This window comes from Augochlora pura, chromosome 10 (genome assembly GCF_028453695.1).
Source record: "Augochlora pura isolate Apur16 chromosome 10, APUR_v2.2.1, whole genome shotgun sequence".
NCBI lineage: Eukaryota > Metazoa > Arthropoda > Insecta > Hymenoptera > Halictidae > Augochlora > Augochlora pura.
Window position 1 is genome coordinate 1,085,879 of NC_135781.1, and position 15,376 is coordinate 1,101,254.

Sequence of the window (15,376 nt, forward strand, 5' to 3'; positions counted from 1 at the left end):
TCTCTCTCTCTCTCTCTCTCTCTCTCTCTCTCTCTCTCTCTCAAAGTCAATTTCTCTCGCTCACTCTCTCTCTCTCTCTTTCTGTAGCTTCCCGTCGCTCCGTCTCTCTCACCCTCTCTCTTTCCCTTTCTCTCGCCGTCGATCTCTCGGTCTCGTTATCGACACCCCCGAGACCCCAGAACGGTCAATCGAGTTAATGGCCTCTGAAAATGCGAGCCCGACGCCAGGCAATACCCCCGAGCGGCTGATCCCCGCAGCGCGTTTCCTTCAGGATTCTCCGACTGCCGCTGCTCGTCGACGGCTTCTCTCACGGACGCGTTAAGAATTCCTGCTCTCCTCCCGCCGAGAGGTCGCTAACTTTGTTTCTTATCGCCTGCTGTAGAGACCTCTCCGCTCGAGAGAGTCTCTCGAATGTCCGACGAGTGCTTCTCTTCCCGATCTCCCACGAAATCGTCGCTGAAAGCGGCTGAATGATTCGCGGCACCGTTTGCGGACGATGCCGATACCGATACCACGCCGCCGCTGCTAATCTTCGACGCCGATGCGGTCGTCGAATTTTTAATGCTTTCTTTCACAAGGGAATCGTTTTCGTTCCTGGATTTTTGGAGCCTTCGAAATTTGTGGTTTATTTTATTTTGCCCATCGTTTGTGCGATTATTACTCGTTCTTTTATGGACTCGATTTAAGACTTTGAATTTATTTTATGAAATTTATTTTATGAAAGCATATTTATCTGCAAACTGGCATTTTAAAATAATATAATAAAACATATTAATGAATATATAAATAAAATAATAGAATAAAGTCCGCGTTAAAAAGCCTAATTTTAGCTATCCCAATTACCCTAATTACCCTCGGATTAAAAACGCACGAAAGAAGAAAATTAATAAAATATAATGCGGCTCCATAAATCTTACATATTAACAAGAAAACATAATAATGAAAACTTAGATTTTCGATTTAAATACAACGCTTTCTTCTTTTCTATACATTTTCAATCCGGAGGCACAGTAATTGGGCCAGGCAAATAATAATTCCCTAATTATCTACTCCCAAGGTTTGCGAAATCAGAAGCAATCGGCGACGATGTCATTGTCCACGATCGGGAATCCTCGGCTTCGCCTGCATTCAATTGTTGTTCCCGATTCCACCGCCGAACGAATTTCACGGCAATTATTGCTTCGCGGTTGCTTACGATCCCCCGCCGCGCCCGTCCCTATTGTTTACTCGGTTCATGTTGCGGGAGCAGAGAGAGAGAGAGAGAGTGGTACACTCGCCTGCGTTGAACCGCATTGCGCGCGACGTCCATTTCCCGTCGGGTTTATTCAACATTCTTTTTTTGTTTTTAATCACGCTCGAAAAATTGTGTTACCGTGGTTGGTCGCGGGCATCCGGACGCGACACGCCGGGCGTTCGGACGGCGGAACGTTCCATTTCCACTTCAATACCGCCGATGTAACTGGCCGGTTAATGATTCTCTCGAAAATATTTTAGGAACGCGCTTGCGTTTTAGCAAATTTTTATATGTACAGCGACTGCCGAATATTTTAGGAACGCGCGGCGTTTTAGAACATTTTTATATATTCAGTGGCTGCTGAAATTATTTGAACGGTGGTACAACCTCTTCGCTATATATTTGAATAAATATATTGAATTATTATTATGTAATATCGAATTGGTCAAGCTCCTTTACGATATAGTAAATAATAGAGCATATAGTATACTCTAGAGTATTAATATAATGTCAAAAAATACAACAAATTTTGATTTGGTATAAAACGTTTAATAGCTGAAATAAGGTATTTTTATAATGCTTAAAAAAATGTCATTAAGCTTTTTACGTTTTTAATTTTTTTTTTTTTAAACCGAATCGGTCGAGCGCTTTTAAATATAACTGTAATAAAGCGTAAACGCAATAATTTCCATGGCCGCGAGTTCTCATTTTCATACATTATTTTATAAGAAATAATCCGGCGAAGAAAGTTACGGGGGGGCAGATTAAAAGATTCTTTATGGGGAAGGTAAAGCAGAGAGACCATACTCCGACGCGTGGAGGAGAGTGGACCCGGAATTTTCTTTCCTCCTTTTTTGGTTAATTCCTCCGGCGAGGAGGACACTGATATCTGCACTGCAAATTCTCATTTCCATATATTATTTCGGCGAATCCGGGCGCTAGAGAGGAGTGAGACGCGTTTTCGGACGCTGTTGGATTCGTCGTAAAAAATTATACGCGAGAACGCGTTCCGCGCGCGTGGCGGCGTATTAACGAAATAGAAAAGGTGCATATTAACGAAAAAAATACTCTTATCACGGTTTTTCGCACCTGTTTCGTGAAATACTCTTCTCGTTCGCTGAGAATAATTGCCAATTTTATGGCGCGTGGCTTTAGACGCGTTTCGACTTCAAATCTACAATATGTTTTTATAATATTCTTCATATAAACCAAAAAAAAAAAAAAATAACAAGAATGTTAAACGTAAAAATTATTTAATTGAAACGGAAGAGGGTGTCGCGACAAATACATATATTTGTACGCGTCCGCAAATTAATATTCCTCCGCAATGCTAATATTTCACACGGACATGCAACATTTATTTAACGAGAGATTCAGAAATTTAAAAAACTACTTCGGTTAAAAATTGTATTTAATTAAAACACCGGACAAGTCTGCGCGCGACTACAAAGCTGCAAAATTACGTTCAACTGCGGAGGGTCAACGGAAGAAAGCTAGCACGGAAACGGAAATAGCACATTTTCTAGCACGAGATCATTTTCTACTATTTTATAATTCTTGTGTAGTCGCTGCCAAGAAGTATTTGAATACTAGGGTCACTTTGACCCTTTGAATTTGTGGATTTTAATTCTTCGATTTTAATTCTTTGACTTAACAACTCAAAGAATTAAAATCGAAGAATTAAAATCCAAGAATTAAAATAGAAGAATTAAAATCGAAGAATTAAAATCGTCAAATTAAAATCGACGAATTTCCAGGAACTGAGCCGTCCCTTTGGAAGAAAAATCGAGCGAAGCGCGTAAAAATATGCGGCGCCAGTGCCGCGGTAATTGTCGTGGATCCGTATCTGATCCCGTTGTTTTCTCTGTGTTGCAGGTCGTGCAAGCGGCGCTGGACAAGGCGATGGAGGGCAGGACGTGCATCACCATCGCGCACCGTCTGGCCACGATAAGGAACGCGGACGTGATCTGCGTGCTGGAGAAGGGCACGGTCGCGGAGATGGGCACCCACGACGACCTGATAGCGGCGGACGGACTCTACGCACATCTGCACGCCCTCCAAGAAGCGGCGATGGAGTAGAACCGCGGCCGCGGACGGCCGTCGCGGACTGTCCTCGAGACTTTTCCGGGGACACGTTACTCGAGCCTAGGCTCTCTCGCCCGAACGAGAAGGGCCACGCCGAGCTGCCGAGCAACAAACGGAACATTGCGACCGAGAAAAGAGTAGAAAAATTGCGCGGACCCTTCGAGCCCTTGGATACCTCGAACTTTGCAGAATGAGAAAGTCGAGCGCGAAGGAGGGTGGAGCTCTTCCCGTAAATTCGTATTTTCCCCTAAATGGCCCTCACTTAGATTATTCGCCCGTCTCAGAGAATTTTGCTATAGTCGAACCAAGAAATAGATACAGGATATTCAAAGAAGCATTCGATGTTTATATGGTGTAATATAGGACTTTCTGTGCTGAGCAGAGAAGTTTAGCAAATTGGAGTTGAAAGGGTAGCAGTTTTTAATATAGGTTAGGTTTTTGAGATTTGCGTTAGGTTTGCTAGAAAATTTTGTTTGTTAATGACATTTTGAGTTTTAATACCTAGAATATTTATTTGAGAGAAAATTGTATTTGACAGAAATGGTATTTAGGCAAAATTGTATTGGACAAAAATGCTATTTAGAAATTGCTATCATATTGGCAAGTTTTAAGTAATAATAGCAATTATATTGTGCGATGAATATATTGTATTCCCAATAATTCCAACTGCGATAAAGACGGCCCAACAAAGGGTTGACTCTACAATAGCGTTCAAATAAACCATATAAATATCGAAAGCGCTTTTTAGAACATTCTGTACAAAGCTATCTACCCCCATTGTTTTCGCCCACCACCGGACTACGCGCGCGCGAGCCGCCGCTTCCCTCTCCGCCCCTATCGGAGCACCGCTTCGAAACCGGAAACTGTCGGCTCTCGTCTGGCCATCGAAGCCGCGAGTCCTGCCGTCGATACGTCGGGATCGTTATCCGCGCCCGATCGGCAATTTCGCCGGGCCATTACGCCGCGGCCCCCCTTGTTCCGGAAGAGAAAAACGCGTCGTTTTCTGCAACGCCGCCGACACGGCCACCACCACCACCAGCCCCCGCGAATGATTTTTACGCCGCCCCTCGTCCATGCGATTTTGCAGAGCGAATCGAGACCGGCTCGATTCGGTTTCGAGCGGACGCCTCGCCGATCCTCTGGAAAATATTCGAGCGACCGGGAAGCTCTGGTAATAATGATAGAACGCGTTTAGCTGGTTTTTGACACCCCGGCGTGTGACGTCATCGACGTGATTCGACGAGCTTTCGATTCAACTGTTCGAAGCCGGAAAAAAGAACATTTTCGCGACTAGAAATTCGGAAAATATCGCAATTCCAAATATCACCAACTCCACGCGGATTACTTGACTTCGATAATTATAATCGATAGTATATACCATTCTATTCAATCATAAAATAACATCCTATTTTTATCAGATTTCTAATCGACAACTATCAAAGGGATGCTCTTTGCGCTCGAAGCTACTCAAATTTTGCGGCCAATTGATCTCTGTTCGTTTACGCAGTTTCATAAGTGCCTCGCTTTGCTGCAAAGAAAAACACGTATACGAGTACATGCAAAGTGTACACGAGTACGTACAAACGTGTAAAGAGTACGCGAGAAACATGTATTCGAGAGAAGGTGTCGCTGAGAGAAGACGTCGTCATCGCGCCCAACAATCCGCCTGGTATCATTGAGACAGCTCGATGCTCTCTGGCTCGAGTAGAACGCCGCGAAAATCTCCATTCACGAAAGATCAATTGATGCGTCGAGCGGGCTCGAATCCCGCCCCAGACACCACGTTCCATATCTCGAACGGACGAGGGCCCTCGAGGGCCGCGCAAAAGTAACGCGCTCGGGGGATGGAAACGTTAACCCCTTGCAGTAGGATTCCTTTTTACGTTACGTTGATTAGCCCTTATTTGTCCCTAATACTGTCCTTAATAAGACCAGATAATTTTCGGTTTTTATATTCTCTTTTAACAGAAAAATTCAATTTTATTTCAGTTTAGAAAAAAATCTGAAGCGTCAATTAAAAATTGTTATATAGTTAACAAAATATCGTCGGCGTTATTAAATACCCTTCTGTTAAACGAATAACAGTTTTGCGAGTCACGAGGCTCAACATAGCAAATTATACCGAGTACTATACTGCAGCTGGTCAAAATAAAAATAAATAAAAATAAATTCTTGGATCTAAGCTTAAAATGGCTTCGAAGGTTTAATAATATTCGTATTTACTAAATCTTGCATAAAATCTTCACCACGGCTCTAACTCATTATTATACATAGTATACTGCACGACATAGTGTACTGCAGAGGGTTAATCGGCGCGCGGGCCTCGGAAACGCGAGAAACGAAAGTCGACAGGTGTCTTCGTAAGCCACCGCGTTCTTCGAACAGGAAAGAGCATCCCCTTGACGTGTTCTTTTCGGCCGGCGTCTACCGGTGTAACGACGTCCCATGAAACATGTATGAGAGAAGACCGACACCCTGCTAGCTTCTCCCAGCCACCCTCCGCCGTTCGACTTTTTTGCGCGAGCCTCCGGCAGCCTCGTGAAACACATAACGAATTCGAGTGTGTCCGTCGGCCGGGGTCGTAAATCCTTCTCTCGCTCGTGCCTTAACGACGTGCGTGTGCTTCGTGAATCTGGGGAAAGGGGGTGAAGGGGGCGGAGCGATTAGAGCAGGAAAAGGGGACGATTTTAACCCCTTGCGGTACCAGCCGTTATCTTCTTCGCAGTTGCGGCGATTAAATGTTTATCGATTGCTTAACGATTTCATGGGGGAGAGAAGTATATTAGTGTTTATAGCGTGGCTTCAGGATGTTTATAGCTATATACTTTCATTAAAGAGAACGGAATAACATTCATACTTAACAGGTTATTATTAGACAACATTATCGCGAGTCGTTGGAGTACGTCAAGGGGTTAATAGGGGTGGTTGAAGTATAGTTTGATAGATGGAGGAATGATGTGCCTTAGGAACAAGTACAGAGACAAGGTTGGGATCCTAGAACAAGGGGGTGCTAGATAGGGAGGGGAGGGTGATAGGAGAAGGGGGTGGAAGAGTTGAACGACGAGCGGATTGCGAGCCAATGTGGAGAACCGAGAATCTATGATTGATGACTTGGGGAGCGGTGTGTATACTCCTTTAAAAAAGTATTGGGACCCTCGCGGAAGAGTGAACAAATTTTTTGGGAGTCGATAGGATATTGCATAATTAATGAATGAAAAAAGAATGCAAAGGGAGAAAGCGATTGATACGAGAGAAGGGTTGGTAATATTGTAAACGGTCCGCAAATCTCGGGAAAAGTATTAGAGCGTCAGCGTGATTGGCGAATATAAAACTGTATCTAGATAAGAAAGAAAGAGGTGGCGGAAAGATTGTAACGCGACATAAAAGATGGCGATTCCAGGTGCGAGAACGGTAGTGCCGACTACTATAGTAATCGTTCGTCGATTACTCCGCTGCCCCGATTATAACACTAAACCTACCGAGGCCTGAAAGCAACTAAACTTAACAAAAACAACTTGACATATGAATCACAAGAATCATACAATTTACGAAAATTTTTCACAATTCTTACAACAATGTGTGCCTCGATTTTTAAACCCTTGCACTATAACAACGAGTCAGACTCGTGACGATCGTTTCGTACATAATTTAATAAATATAACTGCCAGAAACAAAATTTGAATCTTCTATCGTCAATATTTGAAAATAGAAATAAATAAAAATCCTGTCGCTCCACCAAGAAAATTATTAAGAACTAAAAAATATCGACGAAGTTTTGAGAGAGATCGTAGTGCAAGGGGTTAAGGAAGCAGAGCTTCACGACTTCAACAATCATAAAATAAAATAAAGGTGAGATTGGCGATGGTGGGTTCAGTGTTAACAATTACGTGCCTAATGAACAAGAACGCGGGAGAGGGAGAGATTCGAGGAGGAGCCGGAAGCTGCAGGATGAGCCGCGGAACGTGCTCCCGCCGGGAGATCGAGCGTACGGTTATGCCTCGCTGTAGCAAGCGGCTGAGCTTTCTCATTGTAAGCATTTTTATCCACACCGTTTTAATGCGCATCCAATCTTTGGTTGATCTCAAGAGTGAATCGACGATCAGAAAAGAACAGTTTCCTAGCTGCCTCTGTATTACTCAGCTGTTTGCTTCGGTGTATATTAGGTTGGAAACTATGAAACGGGCGCTGAAGGTGGGCACAGCCTATACACCAACGCCCGTTTCATAGTTTCCAGCGTAATAGTTTCGACCACTTGCAAAGGCGAGGCATTGGCGTAGCTCGAAACGAAGTGAATTTTGGGGGAGCGGCTTCCGGGGCCGACAATCGCGACAGATTCTTTCCCCGAACTTGTGCCTTCACTTGGTATATACTTAGCGGTAAGGTCACCGTGTCCTCGAGGCGTCAGCTTCAGCGACAGCGCACGACGAACCTGCTTGGCGATTCGCGCACCGCGAACGACACCTCGCGCGACGAGTCGAAACGAGCCTTTCGAAAAGTCGCCGCATTTCGAAATTCGTCGCCGCGACTCGCCCCCTGTACTTAACCGCCTCGGGACACATAGTCGAGACAATTAGTGCTTTTTATTCGGCGACGACAATACGAACGTAGCGACGTAGACGCGTCCCTCGATCCAGAGCGTTCGGTAGCGTTTTACCAGGTCGAGTAGAGTCGAAGAGTGCCGAGCAGTCGACTCGTCGGCCCGACTTTTCTGCGTACTTACCGCGACCACCCACTGCGAATCAGAAACAAACGGAGAACGAACAAATACGATCGGCGGGTTTCGATTTTCCGAACGGTCGCCCCCGCGGATTCTCAGCGTTTCTGCCGGCGATTCGGCTCTCCCGGCGCGGCCTCGCTCGCTCGAGCGAATCGCCTCGGGCCCGGTACACGCCCGTCTGGACCGCTGATCGTCGGCGAATCGGAATTCGAATCGCGCGAGACCAACGGAGAGGGCGATAACGGAGCGAAACACGGGGCGCGGGTTACTTTCTTCTTCTTCTTATTCTTCATTTTATCTCCTTTTTATTTTACTTTTTTTAGTCTAGCGGTAAAACGGATTTTCGAGAATCGTTACTTAAGGCTATAAGGCTGCGGCCAGCGTAACTTAAGGACAGAGATCTTAACCAATCGATTTTAGGGGTCCCGCGAGGGCGCGCGACGCGACAAAAACAGGCATCGACATCGCGAACGCGCGTTTCGATTCTTCTCGTTTCTCGTTTCCTTTTCTGTCTTTTATTTCTTTTTTTTTTGTTCTCTTCTTCATATATCCGCAAGCGTGTCACACAGTTGTAATTGTACAAGCGATACTAGACAGTATGACGACAAAGAGGAAGTATTAACTATTTTTCTTTTTTTTTTTTTCTTGTTGCGAGAGGGAGAGACCGAGCAGACCGTACTGCTGTCATATACAAAATAAATGGAAACATAGTGGAGAAAAAAAAACAAGACTGAGTATTTTTGCGACTCCCAGAGTTGCGTCACCCCCACCACACCCTCTCTGTTACCCGAAAAATTGCGGAACCCACGCGTCCCGTCCATCTGTTCCCCTACGCCCCATATTTCCTCCGTGACGCGAGGCTTAGCCGCAGCGCCCTGCGCTATTTGTTTCGCGGAATGGTAAGTAAACTATTATTTTTACCGTCGAACTCGCGCGGTTTTAATGTCACACCATTTCTTTCAGGTCAGCGTTTTGGCTTTTTACTTCTTGAAGTGTAAACTGGCGATTTTGTATTGATTTTTGACGGGAAATGTTGACAGGACACGTCGGTAAGGCTGTTCTAGCGGTTCTTGCCTTAGGTAAGGCTAAAACGACGATTTCACAATATATATCGAAACTGGGACGGTCTTAGGTAGCTTTCGGGAAAGGAATCCATCTGTTGGTGAATATTGGAGGTAGTTGCCACAATACTATTTATATTTATAATATTACTATTTGTAATATTAACCCTCTTAGTGCCGGACGAAAAGGCCAAATTTCACGATTTTACTAGGATTTGGAAAAAGGCTCATAAAAACCAAACGGAAAGCATCATTTACATAATTCAAAAAGCAGCGTATTAAGGACGAAATTGGGAATGAAACATTGACGCCAATTTTTCTATATTCATCTCCTGTCTCTACTATCTTTCCCACAGCATATCGCGGATTTTCATCGAGCATACTCTGGACGTCATCCATAGCGCTGAAAGAACTCACGGGACACCGTGATAGTTGGAAACGTCTTAACCGGTCGTCGCACGCATCGATAATTGTTGTAGACGCAGATCGTCATTAGAGTCCCGGGAATCCGATTAGCCTCGACGGCCGATAAAACGGCGCTTTCGCCCTTTTATCGAGCGCCGTGCACACGCGGCACGGCCCGCCGGGAATAATTCATGCCCTTTGACGGCGCGCGAGTGCACGCTCGTACGGCGGGCTTAATTTAATCCCGCGTCGCTTCGATGTAAACGCCGGCCCCCGGACCAAGTGGCGAACTACTCCTGTTCGACGGCGGGCGGGTGGGGGGTGGGGGACGATTAACGGGGGAAATATTCTGGGCGCTCTTTGTGCCCGATCGTCGGCATGGAAATTGTAAAAATTTCATCGGGAACAGAACCCGGCGGCTCTCGGGCGCTGTCGATGCCGGCTTCCGATGGCTAACCCCCGGTCCCCGTCGTTAACGGCCGCCGGACTTCCTGTTATCCTTTCAACTTGTGACGTCTGCTGCCAGATTAAATCTATTAAAACGCGCGATCCTTTTATACAGCGCGATGGAGTCGCGCGATGCGGGAGCATCCTACGCGTTCACGGCGCCGCGATGAAAATCGACGAGCTTGTATCGAGACCATTAAATGTACGATAAAGTCGGGAAGGACGTAATATATACCACTAAGGAGTATATAGTAATACTGGGTAGTTGTTATTAGTACTAAGAAATGCGTAATAATATCAAGTAATAACATAAGTATACAACAACCCTAAATAGACTATAAATTTCAGTCGTACGCACAAAAGACAATTTTTCTTCGCGCAAACGACGAACGTAAATTGCGCCTCTCGCTCGACATTTTCGAGTCTACATTTTCCAGATCAACGCACATTATAAATTTGAGTCGGATTAATTATCGAGTCGATTGCATTATCGCGACACACGATGGGCGCTTTGCAAAGCGATCGCCGCAGTGAACCGGTCAAACAGCCCACATTCCGCGGCAAACGATACGCCGGCTCGACGATGAACGATCGAGTCCGTATAGCTGTCAATGAACGCCGTAACTTCGGGACACTTTTCAGTTCCGTACTTCGCCGGGTATTTTCCTTGGAAAAATTCTCCACAATTTCTTCGCAAATCGTACAATTTTTTACAAAACCTCGGACACTGTAACTAATTAAACATCACAATTATCCTGCTTCCAAAACTACAGTTAAATCCGTGAAATTATATCAGAGACCGAATATCCACCCTAATTAATACGTATCGAACAATTACCAAAGCGACGCTCCGGTTAAAAAAAAAGGATAGAGATTAGGCGGTTCGGTGTGCTGCCGCCATTATACTACTTACCCGAGTACGCGGGGTTTGCTGCGGTTAACGCGACTAAGGTCGAAGTTTCATGACAAATACAGAAACGGCGGCGCGGCACCAGAACGCGAAACTTGCCTAGAGAACAGGGCGGGTGGGAGTGGGGGGTAGAGCGTGGCGGGAGGGGGTAAAACCGAGCGCACGGGTGGTCGTGGAACGGTCTAGCTTCTTACGAGGAGGCTGCCTACGTAAGCCGAGGGTATTCGGAAGACAGTTTCATTCGATACAAAACACGTGACCCCATTGGAGAGACCCCGTGTTACACTCTGCTCCGCTCCCCCCTCCCCCCCGACAAAACCCCACCCTTAAAAGACCGCAACACACTTGGGACCCGCGTGGTGGGAGCCCTCGAAACGGCGCGCCGGGAGATTTATTCTGGCGGAGAACATCGCGTAGCTCTTACGCCTCCCTTTCTATATTACAAAACTGAACGCCGAGCTTCAGAGAAAGATTTATAGATCGACCGGAATCGCGAATTAATCGTGCACGCGTTGGAAAACCGTGCAAGGGCTAAATATTAATTTATAGAATTCAATAAGAATTAAAGAAAGAAAAGAAGAAAAATATCTAATGCATTCTTTGTTCTAATAAAAATTATGATAAAACAGCGCAGACCACGTTTATGCTCCGATATTAGTTCTTTTACGTTCGAACTGTATGTTATAAAATAATCCCACGTGTCGAGAGAAATGGAATTCCTCCAAAAGTGATTCTTCCATGATTTATAAATTCCGACGGCAATTAACCCTTCGCGGTCGGAGCTATTTTATATGGAAGCGCAAAATATTTGTTTAGACTTACAGTGTTTCCATTTTATATAAACTGGAGGAGCTTTTTATGTATTACGGAAATTAATTTTGCGATTCGGGTAACAGTTTAGTGCTCTTGACAATTGCTTAAATACGAGTAAATTTTATAGAAATTATTTACAAACGTGATAATTTTTAGTCGCGCCTTAGAGTCGACCGCAAAGGGTTAAATAATCGTTCGACGATGCCGGAACAACGAGCACGGTGAAATGGCGAAGAGAACGGAAAATATGGGGATTAGGGGAACGGGTTCATGGAGTCTACCCCCACTCTCCCGACCGTTTCGTATTTCATCGGCGCGGCGGCATTGTTCGGGTCTGCGGCGCATCACAATTACGCGTTTTCAAATTTTAATTAATATTGGATCGCGCGTCGCCGACGTAAATTCCACCGTATACGGGGGATAAACAGCGATCGTCGCGGCACCATTCGAAGGCAGTCGCGGCGCGATTGTAATTAATAAAAAAAAGGGGGGGGGAGAGTCCCCCCCCCCCCCCCCTGCGTGAACATGACATGTGTTCCCGTGGCCGCAAATTAACGACTGTTGCACGCGATTCTATCAATTCCCCGCGGAGATTCCTGTTGACGCGGGCCCGCTCGAATTTCGCGCGATTAAACCACGCCCTGCCACCTCGCTTTAACCCCTTCCATTACCGTTCCTTTCGCGCCGCGTCGATCGCCGCTTATTTGTCTTTAATATCTTTAATAATCGGACCGGACAATTTCTCTTTATTTTATTGTCTTTGTGTGCTTTTGTTTGCAGACTTTGATAAGAGTCTTCAATAAATTTTAACAAGAGTAATTAATAAATTTTAATAAAATCTAGTAAGAGCCTTTAATAAATTTTAATAAACTTTAATAAGAGTCTTTAATAAATTTTAATAAACTGCAATAAAATTTATCTTTATTTCGATGTAGAAGAAATTAATATCGTTCATATATTATTATAGTGTAAAGGGTTAAACGACAAAGAACGTGGAAGTCTTGAACAACAATACCCACCGAGATCGTTTCACAAATTATTATCTGTCTAAACAAAGATTTCGTCTTGCAAGATAAAACATCAAAATCGTAATTTTATCTCATTTATTTAGCTGTCATTCTATCGCATTTATTTTCGCTATAATTTGATCGCATTTATTTCGCTGTAATTTTATCGCACTTACTTCTCTACAATTTTTATCGCATTTATTTCGCTGCAATTTAATTGGCCTTGTTCCGCATGCAATTTAATTGCAATTTTGAGCGAAGCTCGCGTATTTTATATTCCGACTAGAACTTCGTCGAATAAGTTATTTCCGTGCGAGAATTTTGTTACAGGGTAGAATATTGAATTATCAGGAAAAAAAAGGCGAATGTTTATGCTGCTCCGGTTCGTTGCGGGTAAACGTAGAAAATTTTTGTTTCAGCAGTCCCCTCCCCCTCTCTCTCTCTCTCTCTCTCTCTCACTCTCTCAAAGTCAATTTCTCTCGCTCTCTCGAAGTTTCTCTCTCTCTCTTTCTCTCTTTCTGTTCTTGCTACTCGAGAGCCTCGAGTTTCTTTATTTTCTAATTTCGCTCGTTTCATCGGAGAGAGCACTTTGCCCGCGATCGCGATCGACTTCGTTTCGTCGGTGCCCCGATATCGCTTCGGGTTGCAATTTAAACGTTAACGCGATTAGCAATATCCCCGTCGATTCGGTTGATGCTTCGCGTGCCGCGTCGCGCGTCGATCGGTTTTGTTCGAACGTTAGAAAAGGAGAGGCGAAGGACGACGAGAGAGAGAGAGAGAGAGACAGGCGTGTCGATACACGTGTCCGTTAACAGCTATCGGGGCGAAACCGGTCGGAAGAAACTCGAAGCATCCTGGAAAATAGTCGACAACCGGGGAGGGGGTGGGGTGGAGGGGGGAGCCGTAACACGGGACGCGCGCGCACTAATTATCATTAATCTTGCCGCCGGGGGACGATAATCGATAATATCGGCGGGATATCGACTTCCAATCACCGGCCGCGACGTGATCCACGGTGGCTGCGCACACCGTGTCGACAGGAACAAAGGTGCTCGTAATTTATGCGGGACGGTATAGGACGCGCGTGAATGGGATCTTTCGTCGCTGTCTACGGTGAACGCGCTCCTTTCTCGGAACGCCAGCCCGTCGAATGAAATGCACCGTCGCGCAGAAAATATATCGAATTAGAGAACAGCGCTTCCATCGCGCGCAGTTTCGGCGTTGCGTTGAGGGGACAGCTCCACAATCGACGAGACTTCAATCGGATGACACAATCCTTCGAATTCTACGCGCGATAGCGATTTGACACTTCGCGGTTCATATTTTCGTTTGAAATGTGGAGATTATCTGCGACAATAGCCGACAGAAGGATTCCTATCGCGAAAGTTACCTAAGACCGTCCCTGTTTTTGTATATACTGCGAAAACGTCGTTTTACCCTTATCCAAGGTAGGATCCGATAGAAAGCCTTAATGAGTCCACTAGTCCACTACCCTTTTCCTTTTCTCCGATGCCAAACCAAAGTCACGAGACCTCTTCTATCGCCACTGCATATATATTTCAATATTAGAAATAGTAATATTATAATAGAAATTATTAAAAGTACAACTGTTGTTGCACGAGCTACAAGATTCAATGTCGTACGCATAAAATATATTTCGTTCTAAAAAATGGGAAAGCTATACGTCAAAAAAGTTACTTTAGAATCACAGTTGAAACGGCATCGAGCGCAAACGGTTAATAATTATAACAATAATCACGCGTCGCACGCAATAATAACCGGCAGCAAATCTCACAACAAAGGAAACGAATTTGTCCATGTTTTACAGTTTCCTCGAATATGTTCACGGTTCCAAAAAAAAATAGCAGGAAATAAAATGGACAAAAATAAGAATTCGGCGAAAGTATCGAATAAATCGTGCCGAAGCGAGCGTCGCTCGTTAGGGAGGAACGAGGCGGCGGGCAGAGGCGAGAGCGATACGCGTTGCGCAAACATCGAAACCGGTCTCGGGTAAAGGCACACGGAAAGATCGTGATCGGTTTGCAGGATCGTTCTCGCCGGGCCGTATCATCGGATCGAAGGCGAGCCGGCCCTCGATTTCCATCGAATTTCCGCGGCGCTTACCAGCCGTCCAATCCGCTTTTAATTGGGTTATTAGGCTCCCATTAAACCGGACACGCGTGGCCCCATCGCCCCCCTTCCCTCCTGCGCGGCGATCACCTCTACGCGCGCGGCCCGTTCGCTTCAAAACACCGAACCTAACGCAATTAAGTCGGCGATCAGGAAATCGCAATCCGGTTGCTCGAGCACCCGACCTAAATAGTTAATAATTGCGCCGAGAGAGCGAGCGAGCGAGAGAGAGAGAGAGAGAGAGAGAGAGAGAGAGGGGGGGGCCGGGCGCCGCTTCGCTTCCGATTCCCCTTCGCACGGAAAATTGGAGCCGCGGCCGATTTCGTTTCGCCCGTTTCGCTTCTCTTCTCCCGTTTTCTTCGTTCGCCGCTATTTCGACGAGTCGCGGCCGGCAAAATGCCCGGAAAAATATCGAAAACCGGCCCCGCGTTCCCGAATTCCCCCGGTCGGAAAAGCCATTTTTCAAGCGACGGAGAGTTTCCGGCGTTTTCCGTGCAACAATAAATAACCGACAGCTTCCCTTTTTTTTTCCATTTTCGAAATACCATTTATTGGGGGTCGCGCGCA

The 15,376-nt window shown here is 45.4% G+C and overlaps 2 protein-coding genes across 2 annotated transcripts in view; both read left to right on the top strand.

Moving 5' to 3' along the window:
• The window catches only part of Mdr49 (Multi drug resistance 49), a 136,984-nt gene extending 129,867 nt beyond the window's left edge, over positions 1–7,117 (top strand). Inside the window, exon 17 of the mRNA XM_078193617.1 lies at positions 3,110–7,117. Coding sequence (XP_078049743.1) covers positions 3,110–3,313 — 204 coding nt within the window. The 3' untranslated portion in view covers positions 3,314–7,117. The remainder of the gene's footprint in view (positions 1–3,109) is intronic.
• Positions 6,272–15,376, top strand: part of LOC144476538 (dipeptidase 1) — a 249,408-nt gene continuing 240,303 nt past the window's right edge. Inside the window, 1 exon segment of the mRNA XM_078193618.1 lies at positions 6,272–6,304. Within this exon segment, the coding sequence (XP_078049744.1) occupies positions 6,272–6,304 (33 nt within the window).